Raw genomic sequence first — 23,533 nt, forward strand, 5'->3', positions numbered from 1 at the left:
ACATCTGCAGCCTCAGAAGAACTGGGGAAAAAAAATCCTTCATTTGAAGGTTCAGAGCAGAAACTGCAATTCTAATTACAAGAAAGGTCAGGCTACAGAAATTCAGATGATAACAAAAACACAAGTAATTAGAACACAAAAATGCTGTATCTAGAACAAACCAGTCAGACACAGAGGGTCTAAAGTCCCTCATTTTAGCATTCATTTCAGCACTGTCCTTAAATTTCTGTAGAACACAAATTCTGTTTCAGAGGAAGTCCTCTGAACCCCAAGCTATACATTCAAAACTGGTCAGACCAGCAAGGGGAAAAGGAATATACTGTAATTGCATAAGCTTAAGAAATCCAGTTCAACACACAGTTAATTTTGGTGAGAGGTACACTGAAACCAAAGGTATCAATACATGCATATATAATTTATTAATAACACATTTTTTATTACTTAATACAATTAACCTTGCAGAACTAAAAGGATGTATTACATAGAAAAGCTTACCTGGCTAAATATCTGAAGTAGTAAGAAATATTTTAATTCAGAATTTAGTTTTTGGTGCAGTGGTGCTCTTTCAATATAGATTTTTCTGATCTATACTTTTAAATTAGACACGAAGTTCTGCATGTTAGTCTGACAAAGGATATAATTGCTTAATTTAAAAAAAAAGTCTCAGAAATTCAAAGTAGAAAAGTCAGATATTTACATACAAATCTGATTTGAAAATAATTTAGCAAAACATAGGCAGAAAAAATATACTTGTGCTTATTAAGCCTTTGGTATTCAACATTCAGCTTCAGACGCCTGACCAAGACGAAAAAATAAGATCAGTAAAGATGAGCTGGGTACTGGTTTCAAAACTAATTTGTGTGAACTTCTCTGCATTTTCAGTACAGCAGACGTCCTCCAAATTGGATGAAGATGGCCTTTTCCAGGCTGATCACCAACACAGTAAAGGAGAAATAAAGCAAATAATGTTTTAAGAGCAATTATACTATTTTTATAAAATAAAACTGGAAAAAAAAAAAAGATACCATACCTACACTGTCAAAACAATCATAAAACTGTTTTTTTTTTTTCTTGCATTACTCATACATACATTTCAGTATTCTATTCGACTTACTTTTAAAATAAGTCTCTTTGTTTAAACATCCACTGCATGATGTCTCCTGGTATGGGGAACAGGCCATGAAAGTGCATAAAGAGCACTTCCATTAAAACAGTGGTCATTTCTGCCCAAAAGGCACTCCAAGAAACTTACCATGTCTTGTATGATTCTGAAAGCATCTAAAATTTTCAGTCCTTGAAATCAATATAAAGCAATAATTATTAAGCAATGCACATCATGATCAAATCCTCCCTTATGTAGCTCTGTTTTTGTTCAGGAGGAGTCTCTCCCTCATTTTTGTCTTCTTCCACTCTAAATTCCCCAAGGGTTCCTTAAGATGTTAACAAAATCATCATCATCTGTGATTCCAATACTTAATCCTTCATAGTAATCTTCAAACTCAGAATAGGACACTTCTTCAGGATTGCTGCAGGATTCTCCTAATGTCTCTAGAAATGACACTTTAATTTCTTCTTCTGTAGCTTTGCCTGTGAAAGTTTATTTTTTCCATCAAACACATTTCTAAGACCAGTGAATATACAGCTTTTAGTCTATCTTAAGAAACGAAACTTAAAATTCAATATTCTGACTTCACAGGGGGCAATGAAATCATTTGTCAGCCTGGTATCACCTGCAGTATTTACCTTACTTTGATAGCAAATGATAGCATTAAATATAAATGGAAACATGAGGCCAAAGTCAGTTTCAGTGGATTATGAGATCAAGAAGATTTTTCCTCAAATGACTGAGAAAACTGACCAATGTATTCTTTAATTAAAATGTTGGTAATTCAGAGGTAAGCTTGTAACAAAACATGCATTTAACGTAAAACAAACTCAAAGCTCTAGGAACACATTAAGATATGACTTTCATTCAAAAACATTCCGGATTGACAAGTGCTTTTTTGTGGCTTAATCAAGATTATACTGCACTGAGGAAAAAACTGGAGAAAATACAGCATTGTAGAGAAAAAAACTGCACGTCCATCATCCTTAAGCCACAGGCTGTCCTCATGTGCTACTATGATGTTGCTGGCAAAACAAAAAACATCCTCTTCTCTATAGGTAAAATAGAAGGGGTCAAGACATCAAGGAGGCTTTCACAGTAGTGAGTCCGATACATTGGAGATGTTGTTTTAGAAACTGACCTACAAAGATTTAAACTCCTATTTTTTTTTTTTTTAGCAGCAAGAGTTTAAACATGCTGCTATCTTCATTATTTTTTCAGAATTCTCAAACATTTCCTCAGTAAAGAGGAACAACCATGAGCAGAAATAAATGAATAATTTATTCAAAAGGAACTTCAAGTGATGAGAAAATCGTGTCACTTGGAAACCTTCTGTATATTGAGAGAGAACAGTAACATAAAAAGGGAGAGTGTCCTCCTAATTTAAGACTGCTAATATTGTGTATGTCAGTGAGTGCTTGCACACAAGAGCTAAGATACAACTACTTAAATACAGTCCTACAAAGGTAAGGAAAGAAACCTAGCCTGCATATCTGAAGTCTTCGCAGTGTGATAAAAGTATTAAAATCATATAGATGAACTGCAGTACTATTTATAGTCCTGTTTCACGTTATGGATAACCAGAGGAGAAAAGTTCTTGTCAACAGCTGAAGTCTAGGCCAACACAAAAACATTTAATGTTTGCAGCAGCCTCTGAATCTGTTTTCTCTGCTAACATGGTGAATTCATTAATTACAGTTATATTCTTTTTGTTCATATGAATTACCTGCCAACACTAGAGGATGTTTCTTTGCACAGTAACATTTTCTGATGTCTACCATGGGAACACTTCCAGTTTTGTTGAAATCTAGTTTCATATAAGCCTAAACAAGGTAAAATAAATTAAAAAAAAAAAGGAAATATTTAAAGATCAAATATATTCACATACTTAATACGTACTTCTAGATCTTTTGCAATTAATTATTCTGACATAACCATTTTACATAAGTAAACTGAGTCTTCCATCACTGACACTTGGATGCCAGTAAAAGATTCTACGGTGGGGAATTTTGCAATCATTTTATTTCAACAACTTTCACATTAAATGCTGTCCCTCACAAACTCAAAAAAAAAAAAAAAATTGTATTCTGTCCAAAATTTCTAGCACATCCCTGGCATCTGCAGTCAAGATGCTTCCTTTCTGCCTCCTCCAATTAGTATGATTCCAGTGTCATTCCAATAGAGGCTTCTTCAGCACTAGTTACAGCAGCTTCATTCTCATTCCAACAGTTTACTTTTAATACACACACTCAATGCAGAAGGCCAGGAGAGTCAGATCCTTCATAATTAAAAGTTTCAAAGTATGTGTCATAGTTTTTCATTATGATATTCCATCCCTACAATACTGGCTGATTTGCAATCAGTGTCTCATATTGGAAATGGTTCCACAATACACTGGCACTATAGTTTGTCTTTCCAATTTCTAGATACACATTTAACAAATGACATTTCCAATATAAAAAACTCTCACTAACTTAATGCCTCTAACTGTACATTTCAAAGAAGGCAAGCATTATTGCCTCTATTTCAGACATTGGAAGAAAAAATAAGCGCACAGTATACACAGATCACAGAGTGATCTGCCAAAATACAGCAACAGACTTTTGGAAGATACTGCTTCAGAGTGCCAGATGCTTCACACGCTGGAGTGAACTGTAAGAATAGCATACAGACTCAATCTCAAAATAATAAAATATTTGATTCTAGGTGGCAGAGTTCAAAACTAAATTTCATTCAACAATGAAACAGCATGCAGTCTTCCAGTTTACATTCATTTTAATTCACTCCTTTGACAATTTAAAAAGACAATTACCAGGAACAAAACGTAAGGAAAAATATTCACATAAAAAACCAACTCCAAAAGTTAGACTGCAAAATATCTACAATTACAGTGCAGTAAAACTTACTTTTCTTACAAATGCTTTCCGATACTCATTCATTTCTCCAGCTATAGCATGAATAAATTCTCCATAGTCGACTTTAGCACTCTTGCTATCATCAAGAATAAGCCATAAGGATTCAAAGTCCTGTAATTTAAAAATATTTTGCCAAAGCTTTTCATGACGTCCTGAAATAAAGCAATTGCTGCAGTGCAAACTTCACAAAGAAGAATGTCCCAATCCAAACTGACTTGAAGATTCATCAAAATAATTCAAGTTATCATCAGTCACTGATAGCCATAATTCACGTTGCTTGCAGTTTTGATAGTTGTGTATTGTTTTTGTAAAATAATATTTAGAAGGAAGACTGATAAGTAAATGGCATCATATACAATAACTGCAAAAGGCCCCAAAAGAAAAATAATTGCAATTCCATTCATCCCTCAGAAAAACAGCTCTTTTTCTTTATTTTCTTTTTACTTATTTCAGAATTTTACAAGGGGCTGAATGTAGAAACGCCAATGCAGCACCAGAAAAAAAAAGCCTTGCAAAAATTACACCATATTAAACTATAGATTTAAGCAAAGAAAAGAAGCATTTCAGTAAACTAAAGTGAGATACTGCCCATTATTACAATTTCAGTTAGACTTACCTGTTCAGACAATTCCAAATGGAATAGTTTTAGAGCTTCTTTAAAGTCTGCCTGAGAAAGAAAACCATTGCCGTTCTTGTCTATGTGTCGGAAATGTTTTCCTAAGCCTGTTACAACTCTAACTCCTCTTTTACTTAAAGTGTCTCTGAGCATACCTGAGGATTTACAGAAAGAAAAGAGTACAATATTCAGCCAAAGTTGACCACACGTTACAGAGCTGTCATAAACGTAGACAAAACCACAACAGCCTGTAACGCTGCAGGTTAAAACAGCCAATGCACACATCCAGGCTCTCTTACCTTCAATGATGGCATAGGAGTTTAAAATGTAACTATCAATTATTTAACATTTGAATGGAAATTGTATAAATTAGCAGGAACATCTAACAAAACATTTAGAAGATCACAGGAGGAAAGAAAGAATGGCTCGATTACCTTCTATGTGCTGATATGAGAAAACTGCTGACTTTCAATGGAATTGATCACATACATAATTTCAACAAACAAAACAATTTAGTAATGCTATACTTTGGTGAAACAAATGTTCTACTAATGAATACAGAGTGCCTCCTCTGCCTATAAACATGCTAATACATGTGGAACCAGAAACAACTATTAGTAAGTTTGTAAAATCATTCCAAACTTTCTATGCTAACAATGACAGCATTACCAACATCTGTTTTACTTCAGGGATGTCTGAGTTTCTCAGCATACCATAGCAGAAGCCATCTATTATCTCACTACATTTTCAAAGTACTGGCACCTATTTAAAAAGCAAAATGGAAAAGAGAGAAACGCATTTTTTCCACTAAAGATCAAAGTCAGAAGTACATGAAAATACATCTTGCCTTCTTCCAGGCCACACCAACAAACTTTAGATATATTCAGATAATTGAGAAATCAATTTGTGTGTAAATTCAACTGTCTATGTTGACTACCAGTTACACAGCAAGAGCACAGTAAGGTGCTCATGTTGTCATAGCTTTAAACACAAAGCTGTGCCCTTGTCCAAAATAAGACAGGTAGGAACCTGGTAGAATTCAATTGCATATTTTAGATACTAAATTGTATTCACATATTTAGTACAAACACTGTTACAAGAGTATGAAAAAACAACTTCTCAGTGTGTAGAAATAATGGTCGAAGAACTACTGAGCACAGAAGGGATGAAATGACATTACATTTCATCAGTGCTTTTTTAATTTAATGCCAGTTTAACAAAGGATTAGTGTTATACTTTAGCATATTTTAAAGATTTTTGTCATCACAGAGAGTAGTATCATCTTGATTACACTCACAATTATTCCACACTCTTTCCAAAATCATTAAGCAGACCATCTATTTAAAGGAAAAGGAGAGTAGAACGCATTCTTATGATAGGTTTATTCTGATATCAGATTCCAATAATATTCTGACCACTACCGAACTCTTGTTTAATTTTGTTTATTCAAATAGAACCTCTGAACTGCCATCACTGCTCCTTGTATTGAACAATAAAGTTAGAGACACAGAAATGAAAATCAAGGGGTTCTGGTAGACACAAACCTTGAATTTTCTTGAACACTCTGCCGTCATCAATCAGTTGCTCAGAATATTCTTGGTTGAATTTCAAGGAGGAATCTCTACAATAATCAAAATTTAACGTTGGTTGGTTAAAATCACACATAACGTTACTTGATGGAAAACAGCTGTAGTAGAAATGCATTTTTTCTGGCAATGACCAGAAATCCACTAAATATGAGAATGAAAATGTTGCAAGCTGAAGGAGGGACACTGTTCAGAAAAGGAATGGCCAGTAGATTGGCATAAGACCAGAGGAGCTGAGGATTTTTCTGTCATGAAGACTTCAACGAATGCAAACATGTCCGTATGCTGATTATTGGTTAAAAATCTGCTTTCTTTGCTTGGTCACCACAGCACTACATGATGTAATACTTTTTAAAATGTTCTCAGAAATGAATCATGGATTTCTAAAAATGTGCTTATGGGAAAAAAAAAAAAAAAAAAAAAAGAAAAAAGAAAAAGAGCTAATGAATGGGACACTGTGATTGGGAGTCACATCCAAAGAATGTTGCGAGATAGCTCAGAGAAATTTCAAAAGGTTGAAATTCCTCTATGTGTTTATAAAATATCCCATGTATTTTCCACATATACTCTGAAGGAAAATGTTTTCCTCACAGTCTTTGAACTTAATGACTAGAACAAACTAGTGGCAAGGTGATTCTGCAAGAAAAGAATTAACTGGAAGTGTTCTACACTCATGTGCCTTTATTGTTAGCAATCTTAGGAGACATTGGAGACAAAGATCTGAATGAACTTATTCTTTCAATAACCTCATTGTTACAAATAGTCTGTGCAGATTCCAATTACTTTTAACATCTGATGACACTCAGACAGATGAGGCACTGAGCATTAAAAGGATGAATAACAGGGTAACAAAATTTCATATAGTTCCTCCTTTTTGTTCCAGTGTAAATCAGCCATCTGAAAAGAATGCCAGCAAAGTTGAAATCTCCCAGAAAACACCTACACAGATTTGATGTGTATTTATTTGGACACTGCACAGATAAATCCTCCAGGAAAAAAAAAAAAAGAATCTCTCTCAAATAAAGAAATGAATTTTCCAGGTAACTAACAAGCAATAATGAGGCATATTAATGACAGATATGTTAACACTACACAGTTCTGGGCTTTTTTTTCTCCTTACTATGCCCACTTACAGGAAGAGACCATATAGGAGCCTTAACAACTGACTTTGAAATGCCAGTTAATCACAGAAATTTTCTCTTGCACTGGAGATTAAATGGATGGACTTTAGGTTTATTGAGAGCCTAATTGGGAAATGCACGAGCCTTCTCATTTCAAAAACAAGCCAACCACTAACAAACAGAAGAAAGACAAGCATCCTTCCATGAAAAAGAAAGCGCCATTCCATGACACTGGTTTGCAACTTTTCCTGTAGAAAGCAGGATTAGCTACATATATTTGACACTGAATTTGATGCAACAAAGAGTTTCTGACCTTGTTTATATTTTCATTCACAATGCTAACTGTATGTCTGACAAAATAAATGAATGCAAACTCAGTGTTGTTAAGTTTGTTTTCTAAGTTCATCTGGTAAGGGTACAAACAATAGCAAGGATATAGATCAAAAGCTGGATTAGTACATCATAGGCATGAACAAGGAATTACAGTGAAATCCTGTATTTTTTTTCCTGGCAAGTGATTGTGTTCTGAAAAGGTGTCGTGTCCCTTCTGCCCCCCCCCCCCCCCAGAATCCCCAGTCAGAAATCATTACAAAGATTGATAGAAAAAAATACTGTTGCAAATAATCATGTTGCAACAAAAATGTTGCAAATGCAAATATGAAGAAAATGAACAAAACAAAAGAAAAACTACTCCTACTCCTGCAACTACTTTAATCAGAGTAGGATGCAGATGCAAAAGCTCCACTGTCAATTTAGAACTGCTTGTTCACCAATGCCTTGTCATGGAGGAGTACTTCTTCCTTCAGAGGAAGAATTACTTCTCTCCTGCCTATTAAGAATTTACATCTCTCCAGTTTGTGTACCTTCCATTATGAAGTCCTTATGAACTTGTTCATATCAAACCACCTAAACTGTACATTACCATCAACAGCCACCTACAGAGGATAACACTCTAAAATAAACATAAAACACAGAAGATTCATAACTTGTGACAGCAGGACATAGCTGCTCTTGTAAATCTGCATTAGACCTTCAAGACTCTATCTGAGCAGGATTCTCTCTAAGTATAGTAACGAGGGTAAGAGAGTATTCTGCCAGAGAAGAATAAGTTATAGTTCAATATCATCCCTTTCAAAAACACTGTTCAGAAAAAAATAGGCTGATTTCACAATCTGAAATTTAGTCAACTATCTGGGAAAAAAAAAAAAAAACAACCCATAACACTTCAGTTAGAGAGAACATGGAAGAAAGAAACGATTTGTTCCATCACAAGTAGCAGAAAATATGAAATTATAGCCTGAAGAGAGAGCCTTCAGAAATAACACTGAATCAACTCCAAATGTTACAGGTAGAAAATTAGCAATAAATGCAAGATATTTACCAAAATGATATGCTTCTGAGATATAAAATATCCTACATAAGCTATCCAAAATGTAACTATATTATTTCATGAAAATGCTGCAGAGAGGGAGCAATTAGCAGTAAGTATCATACAGATATACCTTTCTACAACCAATTAAGTTTGAATATACTGTTCTGTAGACTGTTAGCTCACTATGGCCCCTTTGCAGAGCTTTCAGTGTAAAGAGATATAAAGTGAGTATTACCGTAACTGAGAACAAGCATCATGCATCTAAACAGCTTCAGAACGAAAAATAATAGTCAGTTAAATTGTTCTGATGAAAGTAGTCTTTACATACTGAATGTATTTAATTGAGGCTTTGTTATTGCTGTTCCAAATCAAGAGGCTGTGTGATCTGAGACTGGTTAGACGTGAGAAAGCAAGGCTCAGGGGTATCTTACCAGAGTGTGCAAATATCTGATGGGAGAGAGTAAAGACGACTGAGCCAGGATCTGCTCAATGCAGCCCACTGACAGGACAAGAGGCAACAGGGACAAACTTCTCACCAAAATTTGAATAATCAAACTGATGGTATTTCAGACTTAATTAACTTCCATATTCAGGCAACAAATTTCCATACCTTTTTTTTTTTTTTTGGTGGTAAGAAACAGTGTATTCACAATAGAAACCAGAAACCCCAGAGAAAGACAGTTCATTGCCCTGACTATTTCTGCAGATAGTGAGATAAGTGTACTGACTGTGAAAAATAATGCATATTGGGGGATTAACTGAAAAAGTTCTATGAAATTCTCTATAGAACAATGTAATTTTCTAAAACATATTTTGAAAAAGCAAGTGTAGAAATCCTGCTCCAAAAAAGCTTTTCTGCTGTACCATGTAACGTATTAGAGTTGTATTTTCATCATACTTATATCCCACTGTTCATAAAAGAGAGAAAATGCAAAAGAAGAGAATTTCCTCCCTTCGATCACAGCCCATCCTCAGACATTATCAACTTTTATTTCAGCAGGAAAGGGGAAAAAAATCAAGTGCAGATAATCTGAGGAAATATCTAAGCCATGCATTCTAATGAAACATGTTAAGATCACTCATATCTCATTATTATGAAGTTTGCAGGAAATCTGAGTAAATGTCCAAATCAGAAGTGTCATTTAATGACTGCTTAATGTACACACCATGACTACAATGATTTAGGGAACAGATAAAACACTTGAACCTCTCTCTCCACAGCTCTTTGCCATAGCAAACCATACCAGTCGAGACACAAATAGCAAGAGACTGGAAAGACAATATATGGCATAATTTGATTTCTCATGTAGATATTAATGATATAATGTAGCACAAAAATAGTCCTTATTTCTACTTTGTTACCTCATGCACTTGCAATAGGGAGGGGAGAAATAGGCAATGTAGCAAAATTAACACTTTAATTCTTAAGACATTCAGTATCATACAATATCAAATTATTATGTGCTGATATGATGAGCCTGTGCCATCTGTCCTAAAATCGATGGACTGTGTATGATACAGTAGCAGAGAGAATGCTATCAGGATGTATATTCTTCAACAGTAACTCAGAATTGCTACTATGAGGCAAGCACCACCCTCTGGTGCAGAAAGGAGCATTCCTCACTACACCAAGAGGCTAAAGCAGATTTGCAATAGACACAATTGAAGAGACTGAGGGAAAGAGCATGTGATAAAAGATTCTGTTGGAACATGGGGATCATTACAAAAGACAAATGAGTTGCCCCAGTGCCTGCAGTCTACAATGTGTAGCAATATCTGGAAGAAAAGAGATACAAAAATGAAAAAACAAACAAACAAAAAACAACAACAAAAAAAAAACCAACCCAAACAGAGAAACCTTCTATTCTTCCATTGACTGTGTTCAAACACCTGTATCATTTGACTAATGTAAGCGTTTAATACAGGCTTCACAGAAGATTCAATTATAACATTAATCACAAAAGAGTATTTTTCTCCTGAACACAGTATATTAGTTCATTACATTGAAAAATGTTCATAAGGTTTTGTATTGAAAAAAACTTCAAAGCAAATAACATAGCTTCATCTCTAATTTCATTTTTCATCTTACTCCTTATCATTCTATAATAAATTACATACATCCTCTCATGTTTATTACTAATTTCTCCTAAATACAGTTTTTTTATTAACAGTATAAATAAGAAGTTGTAAGTTTTTATTAAAAAGATTTTTCGCTTAAGTAGGGAAAACTAATTTGAAAAACAGTTGGTGGCACTTACTTTAGAAAATCCATAGCAGCTTCATCAATACCTATTACACGAAGGGTCAGAATTGGATTCTGCTTGACGCTTTTTGGAAGATTATGATCAACACTTTGGAAAGTTAGGTTAGCTCCCTGTTGAAAAGTGTACAATTATTTACAAATAGGTCACATAATTTGTAAAATACAACTACTTTCAAGTATGACTATTAACATTTAGGTATGTAATGACAAAAAAAGTGTAGCTAATATCAGTTAACCTTCTAAACAGCTTTTCTAGTAGTAAATAAAAATAGCTGCATGCTTCAAAATGAAATATTATCCTCTATGTAGAAGTTTGTCTAGGAAGAGGGCCACTAGTGCCTCAATTCACAGTTTAGGAATGAAGGACTACAGACTGTTGTTTCCTCAGCCTGGCTCTACTTTTCTATTTCTTTTCTCTCTTGATCCTTTAAGATCACCTAGTTCTAATCCTCTGCTGTAGGCAGGGACACTTCCCTCTAGACCAGGTTGCTCACAGCCCCATCCAGCCTGGCCTTGAATGCTTCCAAGGAGGGGCATCCACAACCTCTCTGGGCAACCCGTTCCAGTGTCTCACCACCCTCACAGTAAATAATTTCTTCTTGATATCTAGTCTAAATCTACCCTCTTCCAGCTTAAAACAATTTCCCCTCGTTCTGTCGTTTCCTGCCCTTCTAAGAAGTCCCTCTTCGGCATTCTGTAGGCTCCCTTTAGGTTCTGGAAGGTCACTATAAGGTCTCCTCATAGCCTTCTCTTCTCCAGGCTGAAAAGCACAAGCTCTCTCAGCCTGTCTTCATAGGAGGTGCTCCAGCCCTCTGATTATCTTCATGGCCCTCCTCTGGACCTGCTTCAACATCTCCACATCCTTCTTGTACTGGGGGCTACAGACCTGGACTCCAGGTGGAGTCTCACAAAAGCAGAGTAGGGGCTACTTCAACAAGTAGCCTTGTTGAACTTCATGAGGTTGGCACAGGCCCATCTCTCAAGCCTGTCCAGGTCCCACTGGATAGCATCCCCTCACTCCAGCATGTCAACCACACCAGTTTAGTATCAACTGTAAACTTGCTGAGGGTGCACTCAATCCCACTGTCTGTGTCATCTACAAAGATGTTAAATAACACTGGTCCCAAGACTGATCCCTGAGGAATGCCACTCATCACTGAACTTCACTTGGGCATTGAGCCCTCAACTGCAACTCTCCGAGTGCAACCATCCAGCCAATTAATTCCTTATCCAATGACTGGTCCATCCATCAAATCCCTTTTTCTCCAATTTGGTGACCAGGATGTCATGTGGGACAGTGTCAAACACTTTGCACAAGTCCAGGTACGTGACATCAGTTGCTCTTCCTTTATCCACTGATGCTGTAACTCCAATATAAAAAGCCACCATATTTGTCAGGCATGATTTACCCTTGATGAAGCCATTTTGGTTACCACCAACCACCTCATCTTTATTTTTCCACGTGCCTTAGAAGGGCCTACAGGAGGGTCTGCTCCATGATCTTTCCAGGCACAGAGGCGAGACTGACTGGCCTGTAGTTCCCCAGATCTTCTTTTTTTCCCCTTCTTGAAAATGGCTGTTATGTTTTCCTTTTTCCAACCAGTGGGAACTTCACCAGACTTCCATGAGCTTTCAAGTATCATGAATAGCAGCCTGGCAACTTCATCCACCAGTTCCTTAAGAACCCATGGATGGATCTCATCAGGTCCCATGGACTTACGCACCTTCAAGTTCTTTAGATGGTCTTGATCCTCATAATCACTTACAGCAGGCAGATTACTTTCTCCAAGTTCTTACCATTGCTATCGTCGATGTAGGTGGTGTGGCTAGAGCCCTTACCAGTGAACACTGAGGCAAAGAAGTCATTGAGCACCTCAGTTTTCTCCTTATCCCTCATGACCAAGTTTCCTTTTTCCTTCCAGAGAGGGCCTACATTCTTCCTGACTGTTTCAATACTTCACTCCAATACATTGTTTTCTCTAAATTTAAGTTTTTTCAGGAGGATGCAGACAAAACATGCCGTAATTGAAAAATTATGCTAGTGTTTATAAGTCAGGAACCCTTAACCCAGTGTGATTCATAATCATTAATCAGGTTAGCTGGCGGATGAAGTCGCAAATGCTCAAATAAGTATAAACTTGATTAGACATGCAACTTATTCAAATGATGTTTCAATCACTTTCTGCAAGGAAAAAGTAACAAAAGCTCTCTTTAAATAGCTGGTGGTCAATATTTTCAAACTTCTGGGTTAAAACCAATTAACGTACAATTCCCTCGTGCTTAAAAATATTTAGACATTGACTCTTATCAAAAATTCCAGCAAAGCTTGTAAAGATGATTACTTTTTTAAAGAGCGCTTTGGTCTTCTATTTCATCTTCAAGACTCCGTGAATCATGTTTTTTCTACAGATAGGTCTACACTATCTGCAGTCTTCTGCCCTCTAGTGGGAATACTACAAACTGAAGCCAAAAGAAGAATCTCTGAAACATGAACAATAATTCAGACTCCTGAAAAATGTATAAATTGAAAATGCTACTGAAAGGAAGACCCCAAATGATATACCACAATTTAAAATTTGAATACTGAAATATTAGTTCAAATTCGCCAACATCATTGCCTTGAGTTCAACAGAAAAACACTTACGATGTAGAAATCACTGAGATCATAAGCTTCTCCCTTCTTTTGTCCTCGCTGATGTTGATAAACTCCCTTCTGAATGAAAGGCAAGGCATTTGTTCTGTGAAATAATTCAGAAACAACCTGAAAACAATTACGTTTTGGTAAGTTTCCTAAGTAAAGTTAAACACACTTTCTAAAACCTTTTTAAAAGAAACTTAACCTACCTGTTTTTTCCAAACTGTCGGAATTCATATACAGTAAGGGATTTGTCACATGTAAAAAAGAATCCAATCAAGTCCCTACAAGCATCACGACCATTTCTGGAAGGAAAATTGAAAAGAATATTTACATTGTTACATACATACATGTTTATTTCAACCCAAACACAAATAGTACTTCTATTTTGAAGCACCCACTCTGTGTCTACTCTTCCATATTGCACAATGTTTTTTCCTCTTACAAGCTATCTACTTTCTCCAAACCACTGTAGAATTCCTCTTCTGGATTTGTGACCAAATCTACATGGAATATTCTGTTCTCCATCATGTTAAGAAAGTCTATCAAATTTTCATGCTTTAGTAGACCAATGTAATTTTCATTCATTAACTAGATTACCTAAACCTGGACTACCTGTAGTTATTATGGTATATGAAGCTATTCTGCTGAATCCTTGCCTGTATATACAGTTCACTGCTTCAGTGCAGAAGAACATGTTTATGCCAGCACTACTCAATTCAGATCAGTTTCAAAGCTGCCTTAAACCTACAAGGTTTAGTACGCAAGAATCCACAAACGAAACACAAATCCATCCCTTCCATTCACAGTGGTTGCCACATACCACGAGACAAGACCATACAATTTTTCATTAACCAATTTGCAGTGGTTGTCCTGCACAGACACCTCACTATCCTATGACAGACATGATGGTAACATAGCATGATTTATGCATCTTAATGCTGCACAATGGCACTATGAGCCAGGTCAAATTTTATACTGTAAGTGCACACGTGTATATTTATATATATATATATATATATAAATATATATATATATATATACACACACACACACACACACACACACACACACACACATATACTCATCTACACTGCATATTCATTTTTTCCTATACATACAACGGAGAAAGTTCATTATAATTAATTATTTCAGAAGAGTTACAATCATTATTCACATATTCACAGAATCGAAAAGCTTCCAAAAAAATTGTAATTACCTGGATATAATCCTACTATCAAAGCGTAGCTTGTTAGAAAGCATGTTTTCAGTTAATCCTGATTTCGTCCTTATTCTGTAAAAATAATGCTGCATGTTAGTGATAACTATGTGGTCACAAAAGAATGTTATATGAAATTCAGCTGTTCCAAAACAGCAAAAAAAAAAAAAAAAAAAAAAAAAGTGAAATATGGTATCCGTGGCAACTGGCTGAAGAGGTGATCCTTGTAGTTGAAGTAGGAAGCAACTCAGAGTTGCAGTGTGGAAGGCACTTTGTAATTACATCATATGAGAGTACATCTACAGAAAGCATAGACGTGAATGGGATTTTTTGTTTATGAACACTTGTCAAGAATTAAAATTCTACCACCCATCATGTTTGCCTGCATGTTGAAAAAGATTAGCAGAATAAAACCAGGAAATGCAGATTCACATTTCAACATGAAATGCTGAAAAGCAAAATGTTTTCTCAATTTTTCTTAAGCCATCGGAATTATGATTTCAATATTTGCAGGCCAGGAATAAAATTTAAATGCCGATACATTTAATTACTGCAAAAGAAATCAAAACATAGAAGAAAAGCATGATTACACTGTGAAGATCTACATTAGTATTTATGGATGTATATTTATGCAATTTCATGCACCTCAGGATGGAAGTCTCTAAAAGGATACGACAGGATCTCAAGCATGCAAAAAAGGCTGGCAAAACTCTGGGAGGAACAATATCAATATAAGATTAAGTTGGTTCTCCCATGTTTTATAAATACTGTGAATAAACATTTTACACAGAGAATCCACAGATAAGGTCCCACTAGGCAATTATACAGAATGAGGAGTCTAGAAAGAGATGAAGCTGTTGGTTCCAAGCCAGGAATAAAACACCTGAAAGACAAGGAGAGACTCTGCAGATCCCAAAATAACAACAAAAAAGAGAATATTTCTAAACAAATGATCACTAGAGAAAACTTACTTTGTTTCATGCAGTGTTCTTTTCCTAAAACGCGTGGGTGCAGTCCCAAGTCCCAAATGTCCATGAGCTTCCTTGGAAACATCACCTCGTGTGGATTGTTCTGGATCACTTATGACAGCTCTGATGAAAAAGAGCAGGGATCAGCCTTCTAACTTGTATCAAGTGGGCACTTCAGACTTCTTATGTTCTTTCTTTGAAAAATAGAAACCTCACAATAATGCAACAATAGCACATGGAATTTAGCTATTATAGCTGAAAAAATTTGGGGAGAAGGGTGTTTATTTTTATTTGGTTGGTGGCTGTTCTTTTGTTGGGATTTGGTGGGTTTGGGGTTTTTTTTTTGTTTTTAAAATTCCGAAATCTATTATTCTAAATTAAGAATACAAAATAACAATCTGGTAGTGAACAAGTATACTTTGCATGGACGTGTTTATTACTTTATTTCCTTAGAATTATGGAGATTTTTTATTCTCCCCTTCCTCATTTCAGTAAACATTCCATCTTCAATTTTCTTTATCCCTGGATCCCTCCACAATCAGTGATGGGAGTTACCAGTACTGGCTAGCAGCATCACTCAACAAAAACGCAGGCACCTCCACTGCCAAGGCACTCACCCAATCTACAGGAACTCAAAGTCCCATCTCACAGATAACAAGTTAACTGGATTCTGAACATTTTTATATTCTCTGTAGTTGTTTAATAAGTAAACAAGAGAAAAGAACCCTTAAAAATACTCAGAAGGAAAAATAATTTTGTACTGATACAACTTATGTTTATAGAGTTCTCTTTGATCCACACTGAGTGTGTATCAGTTACAAGGATTTTACTGCAAGATTGGCTCTATTAAAACAAATCAAAATACCTTTTGCACTTTTGTTAATAGATTTGCTGTGCAATAGTTTTGAACTAATCTTCCTCGATTAACATTTTGCTCTCTGATACCAATTTGGCAGTTCTGGCATGGTTATATATGGAAGGTAAATAGAGAGATTTCTTAAATACAAAGTTCATCCTGATGCAACTGCAGCACTACTGAATATTGTTCTGACATTTGCCAACAGAAGGGTTTACAGCAGGAGCTACTTATGTAAAATTTTTAGCAAGCATAAAGTAATATGAAATTGAAATTACGTTACACCAGTTTATACCATTTCATAGTACCACGACCAGACAGCTTAGGTAAAACTCGGAAATATTACAGCATACACAGAAACGAGAACAAACTTATAGGAACAATAGTAAGATGTCTTAATTACACTCATCTTCACAGGTAAGTTACTTTTTTTTCCCCTTAACCTATGATGAAATCTTTCTATATAGAACCAATGATTTCTCAGAGCTGAAGGACAGCAATGAAGTTCGAGAGCTTCCCTGTACAACCTCAATCAGTTAACTTCATTTGCTCCCTTATTTCCTGCATGCTTAACACTGGTATAATACTCCTTCATAGAATCGCTCAGGTTAGAAAAGACCTTAAAGATCATTGAGTCCAAGCACAACCCAACCATACCACCCTAACTAACAGCCCTCTGCTAAATCACGTCCCTGAGCACCACATCCAAATGGTTTTTAAACACATCCAGGGATGGCGACCCAACCACCTCCCTGGGCAGCCTATTCCAGTGCTTAACAACCCTTTCTGTAAAGAAGTGTCTCCTGACATCCAACCTAAACTTACGCTGCAACTTCAGAGAGATATTAATAGAAGAATATTAATAAAGGTAACAGACTTAGGATAGAAAATAAAAAATAATTGTAACGACAGGAATCCATATATTTTGCAGAGGTACAAGAGGGTTATTTATGTACTGTTATTGTAAAACCCTTAAAGCTTCAGGTATAAAATTAACAATTTTTCTCAGAGAAAAAGGAACTTAAAGCACTTGAAATTGATTTTTTTAATTACGGAGTCTTTTAAATGAAAAACAATTTCCATTTAAAGGGATTTTACAAATAGTAGCACTGCATAACATGAGCTGCAATGAGATGATCAAAACACATAGGCGAGAGAAGCCACTCCTAGACCTAAATTCTTCAGTAAGGAAAGCCGTAGTTTTACATTAAAAATCTACTTACCTGCATAACTGATCTAGCATCACTTGTTCTACTACAGCCTGTTTCTTTCTCTCTGCAGCAACATCCTCCTATAATGGAAAAGTAACCAAATGCAAAGGGAATATAACAACAAGCACTTCAAAAAATAAATTAGCTTTTAAGACAGCACTCAGATGTCTTAATCCTATTAATGTTACAATTCATTTGGAATTTTGAAGGTTTTTTCCATCCTTTTGAATCAAATCCTATTTGTGTAACTAAAAGACAAATAATGTTCTCTGCTACACACAGATCTACATTCAGAGAGAGGGATTCCACCTCCAGCAATGTTTAGCTAAAAACTCTTTAAAGATATAGTCTCAATCCTCAGTTCATACTTGCTGCATGCCAGAACAATTTTCTGCTGGAAAAGGCCAATCTGAATAACTTGTTCTTGTAAAAGAACAAATATTCAGAGGAGGAAGGTGATTTAGCAGGATCTTACTGCATTTTTAGGATAACGCTCAACCGCAATCTTGCGCCCTTCACTGTAAAGTATTTGATTATCAATCATTATTCATTTCACAGCAAGAGAAACCAAAGGCACATGAGGATGCCTACGGTCAGCATGGAGGCCACTGGCAACAATTAGGCTCTACTATCTTGCTTCATTTCACATTCCAGATCTCTGAACTTCTTTGCTACACTGATATTTGTTTTCAATCCTCCCATCTTACCTGTGAGAAAAGAGAGATTATCCTTTCTAGGAGCTTAGGCAACCTCTTCAATGATTTATAATGTGTTCTGAAGCTGAAGATTTATGATATTTTTATGCTTACTGTAATTCATATTAGATAAGGTAATTCTCATGCCAAACCTCAAGAAAATTTAAAAGACTATTTTAGCATTAAAAGTTTCAGTAATGATCATAGTAAACAAAACTTTTAAAAGTACTGCGTATTATTAAGCAAATGTTTAAATGTAGTTTAAAAATCAAATGCCTACAATGGAGGCAACACATATCCAATTTAATTATTACATAAGCAGTTGTTACTTCTAATTTTTTCTATTATTACCACTTCTATCAGAATCTTGAACATGAGAGAACCTAAGAGATGCTCCAAGAAAGAGATAGGCAGCCTGTGTAACCATGAGTGCTAATCAGTAACAAAAGAGCTTCAGAGAGTCCCTCAGAAACCTGCTGGCTTCCTTTTAAAGCATGCCAGCTGCAGTGTACCTGCCATTTGGCTGTTCTGCACTGCTCCTTTTATCAGTTTCTTCAGCTTATTTGATTTAGCAGTAGTTAATCTGAAAGTACGTCAAACTTCCCCTCCTGCCCATTATACCAACTGTATTGTATAGATTTTTAGATTTATTTTAGAAATAATGAACAGGAAAGTCTTCGTCAGAGTACTTTCTAAAGAGATTTTCTGATCATGAAAATGAATGGTGACCTCAATAGCACAATATTCACATTCATTTTAGCAAGACCAGAAATCAAACATATGTTTGCAATGACATGAACTTCAGTGCTTAGTAATGAACAAACAATTTTTCATTTATTTTATTTACTTTCATAGTCTCATAAAATTATCATGGCTTATTATTCCATCAGGATGTTAGAATGCTAATTCTGTTCAATAATACCTTCAAAATGAAGTTCTGAAGGCCATCACTCTGCACGTGAAAATACTGAATCAAGCAGTACCTAAAATTTTAAGATTCTTCACCACTTCAAATGACCCCAAATTTAAAATTTAGCCTTACATGGACAATAGTCCTGTTGAACAGTCCTAAAAGGAGTAAGAATTGTGTCTACGTAAGAAATAAAAGAAACATACTGAGTACGTCAACATAAGAGAAGTTAGTATTTCCTCTTGTAACAGCAAAGCTGCATCTGTTTCCAGTTTGGGGGGCTGCCTTCACCACAAAATTAATAAGGATGAAAGGAAACTGGAGAGGATCCAACAGAGGATCTGAACAGAAGAAACTGGAAAGAGAAACTAAGGGAGTCTGGTTTTGTTTAGACTGCAAAGGAAGCAGGTATGGGGTGTTCTAAAAGCATCCTACAACCAAAGGGCAAAGACGACAGCCAAACTTTTTTTTTTTTCCTTCAGATAACAGCCAGCCATCAGGAGACCAAAGTTACAAACTGGGCCCTCTGAGGCTTAACAATGGTGATAGGAAGAAGTACTTCACAAAGGGAATAGTGAAGCAGCACAGAAACACTGTTGCTGATAAAGGCTGTAGAATTCAATCCACCCTTGGAGCTTGGAGACATCCAAAGCCAGCTAATCTAATGCCAACAGCAGAGTCCATACTGCTTACGAAGAGGGTTATCAATCACATACTCCATTCCAACAGTTAATGAGGAAAATTTAGACCATTTACTCTGGAAACGAGTCAGAGTAAAAGCTGACAGAATCATGAAATCCATGCACCACAGAATACAGGCTCATGTACAGGCTAGAGACTAGAAGACGTAGAACAGTACAGTCAGATTCACACAAGTCACTCAACTGGTCTTTTTAGTTGTACTTACTGGCTTTTAACGTGCGTTCTCACTTATTCACATTACAGCTTAAAAAAGAACAAGCATTGCAAATGAGATTTTAAAATTGCTCACTGGATTACTCAACTCAGCTCCTGTCAAAACAAATGCTTAAACTCCTGTGATGACAATTAGAGACTAGGACCAAATCATCAAGAGCCTAACTTCTACTGAACACCTTCAAGTCATTCTACAAGTATAGAGACAGTTAACAGTCCAACAGCCAAAACACTTACAGCTTCTGATTTCCTCATACTGTGCTGCATATTGTAGGGCTTGCTTGTATAGCATTGTTGCAGGAGAGCTTTCTCATCAAGAGCTGTAAGACCATCATTGCGCCCACCTTCAAACTGTGAACCCTAAGCAAAAATAAATTTTCAGAAATCAAATTCTTAACATCTAAACAAATTCCTTAATTTATTAAAAAGCATTTTTTGGAATTTTCTTTATCCGACTTTTATGATAATTAAAAAGGCAAAGAAATTGTAAGCCTAGCTTTCTATTAAAACAGAACCTACAGATTTTGCTCACTAGTGTTGCCTTCCCACTTCTGAATGCTTACCAACTTCCAATCATACTGAAACAAGCAAATAACAAAAAAAAATCTCAAAAAATATCATGGTTCTACAAACTTTGCTGAAAACCAGCAGCAAGTCAGGGAGAAAGTGGACTGTGAGTACCTCTCTGAAGAAGACAAGAGCTCTCCCTGTTCTGTTTAAGAACACTGAAGATAAAGCAAAAGATTTGCCATCAGGTGTATAAGATCTCAGTCACAGAGGCGCTGCTTTTTGATCAGCAAAGTTAAAATACTGCCTGGATAGGAGAAAGAACTGAAGAGTGTGGGTGAACTGGCTCTAAGAGACTTCTAAATCAGCCTGAGTAGATTACAGAAGTATTTCCCACATGGAGGATTACAGACCTTGGAAAAAAGGAAACATGGGAGACAAATCAGTAGGGAAAAATTATTATCCACACTACTGCAGGAGCAGCTTCTTTTCAGGGAAGAAAAGTTACAAGTTTCAATAATGGAACAAAATAATATCTTGAAATCCAATGAAGGCTTGATTTATTATTTAATAAGATAGTAATAATGTCTAGCGGATTAATTTTCTTAGTTAGATATTATATTGATATCTGCCACAAGAATTGACAGACACAGCTTCTGGTGCTTGACATTCACCTGTCTTGAACCCAAACGCACTGGAATGGGCCAGTCCTGCCTTTTCTCTGTGTTTAGGCTTGGGCCCAATCCTTCAGTTTCAGACTAACTTGGCCAGTCACATAAATACCTTTTTGATGGGTTTGCAGAACAATATATAAAGGATTCACTCCTTGGAAAACAGATGACATCACTGTGTCAGTCTGGTGTGCAGGAGTGGAAACAAAAACAAAAGTAATACTGCAACAAAACACCAGAATGGACCCACCATCAAACATAAAAGCACTTAACAAGACAACAAATTTGTTTTCTTCACTCAGTTTTTACTTGGAGTACCCATAAATAAAGATTCTGTATGTTCTCCAAGTATTATCTGAATATCAGAAGTGTGGCTCTAAGGGGAGAAAATCCTTTAAAATTTTAAGTAATATATGCAAAAGAGACCTTAGCCCAAGCAATAAAAAAAATCTTTGTTTTCTACAAAACCATCTCTCCTCATGCTACTGAACACCAAGCAAATAAAATAATCTCGTTGTCAATTATGACAAACTTTATATCTGAAAAGCAATAGGCACCACTTATTAGCTCAACAACTGTGTATTTAGCCATTAATATTCTGAATATTATATGTCATTAACACTCTGAAGTGGTCAGAACAGACTAGCTTTGACCAGTCCTCATATAATCTGCTCATTTCTGTTTCCTGTTCCTTGCTGGGCATCTTCACTCAAGAACCTGATCTTCCCTTGTTTGCTGCTTAGTTTTACTTTACAAACAATTAAGAAACCTGGTAGATTTAACACAGCTTGCAGTCCAAGCTTTGTAGACTACAAGTGCTGGATCTTATAAAAGGTAAAGACAAAAAGTACAGATATTATTTTCCATTCTTTTAGCTCCATATTTCTGTCCATTTTCAGCACTAATATTTCTTAAAGGCTCAGACCACTTATTTCACCATTTCTTTTCTAAGTCCTCGGTACAAACTTAATTCAACAGAATAATCAGGGGGAGGAAAAAAAAAAAAAGCCTGAATGCATTTCCATATTTGGAAAAAACATTTTACCAAGATCTTTCCTCTGTCACTTATCTTCTTAGGCTCCAGGCTCATCCCCATCAATCATTCTAATCTCAGTGCCCAGGCCAGACATGCGCTATGAGGGCAAACATTATGATAGCAGAGAACAGAAGCGTATTTACAAGGACCACCATCTCTCATTCTACAGAGCAGCTGAAGTAAACTTCCTAGAGTCTATTCCCTGCTAAGTGTTAAATGCCAAAAGCATATATGGAAATGTCTTTAAAATTAATACATGGAAGAATATATATATAAGACATATATATATATATACATACATATATATATATATATATATGTATATATATACAAATCCAAATTTCTCCACACACTGAATGAAATACCAACAAGCATTTACCACTTAAAAATGCAATTACTACTTTGCCAGCACCTTTACTGAAGCTTCTGGACATTGGAGGTGGTTTCTTTTCTTTTCTGCAGTTCTCTCAGTGTGCTGCTTGTACTCTGCCTTCATATCTGCTTCATACTGATGATACTTCAGTTTATATTTGTCTGTAGGGGTTGGCAGATTTTCTGGTAGTGTCTTCTGCTCCACAACAGAATGCAGAATAATCAATACAAATTAGTCTTTCTTTCTACAGAAAGAGTAATCAATATAAATGCCTCTGGTTGGGATCTTAAAAGAGAAAAGCATTTTTATAATTCCAATTTGCAATAATTTCTGAAACTATTTGACACTATGCTTCACATTAAGAAAAAAAAAAAGTGCATGACTGCAAATTCACATTGAATTTTTGTAGAGTTCTACGAAATCTGCCTTTTTCTTTTTAAATCGAATTAGTACACGACCAAATACATTTATGCAAAGTTAAGATTCATTGGTGCTGTCCTATAAGACATTACAGATTAATTAAACAAGTATTCCGACAACTGATTCTGAAGGGCTGAAA

At 35.7% G+C, this 23,533-nt stretch overlaps 1 protein-coding gene across 4 annotated transcripts in view; it reads right to left on the reverse strand.

Moving 5' to 3' along the window:
* Positions 1-394: 394 nt before the first annotated feature.
* Positions 395-23,533, reverse strand: part of CAPS2 (calcyphosine 2) — a 31,068-nt gene continuing 7,929 nt past the window's right edge. For 3 of the 4 annotated variants that reach the window (XM_042816086.1, XM_042816084.1, XM_042816088.1), the window contains 13 exons: positions 23,014-23,169; positions 20,625-20,747; positions 17,880-17,947; positions 15,804-15,923; positions 14,833-14,907; positions 13,823-13,918; positions 13,623-13,716; positions 10,974-11,089; positions 6,181-6,257; positions 4,637-4,791; positions 4,012-4,131; positions 2,832-2,928; positions 395-1,587 (listed from right to left, as the gene is read on the reverse strand). In XM_042816086.1, coding sequence (XP_042672020.1) covers positions 1,412-1,587; positions 2,832-2,928; positions 4,012-4,131; positions 4,637-4,791; positions 6,181-6,257; positions 10,974-11,089; positions 13,623-13,716; positions 13,823-13,918; positions 14,833-14,907; positions 15,804-15,923; positions 17,880-17,947; positions 20,625-20,747; positions 23,014-23,169 — 1,473 coding nt within the window. In that variant the 3' untranslated portion in view covers positions 395-1,411. The remainder of the gene's footprint in view (positions 1,588-2,831; positions 2,929-4,011; positions 4,132-4,636; positions 4,792-6,180; positions 6,258-10,973; positions 11,090-13,622; positions 13,717-13,822; positions 13,919-14,832; positions 14,908-15,803; positions 15,924-17,879; positions 17,948-20,624; positions 20,748-23,013; positions 23,170-23,533) is intronic. The other variant, XM_042816087.1, reaches the window with a different exon arrangement.

The sequence above is a fragment of the Centrocercus urophasianus genome, unplaced genomic scaffold, assembly GCF_019232065.1.
Source record: "Centrocercus urophasianus isolate 14NV4802_14NV808 unplaced genomic scaffold, USGS_Curo_1.0 seq_15, whole genome shotgun sequence".
NCBI lineage: Eukaryota > Metazoa > Chordata > Aves > Galliformes > Phasianidae > Centrocercus > Centrocercus urophasianus.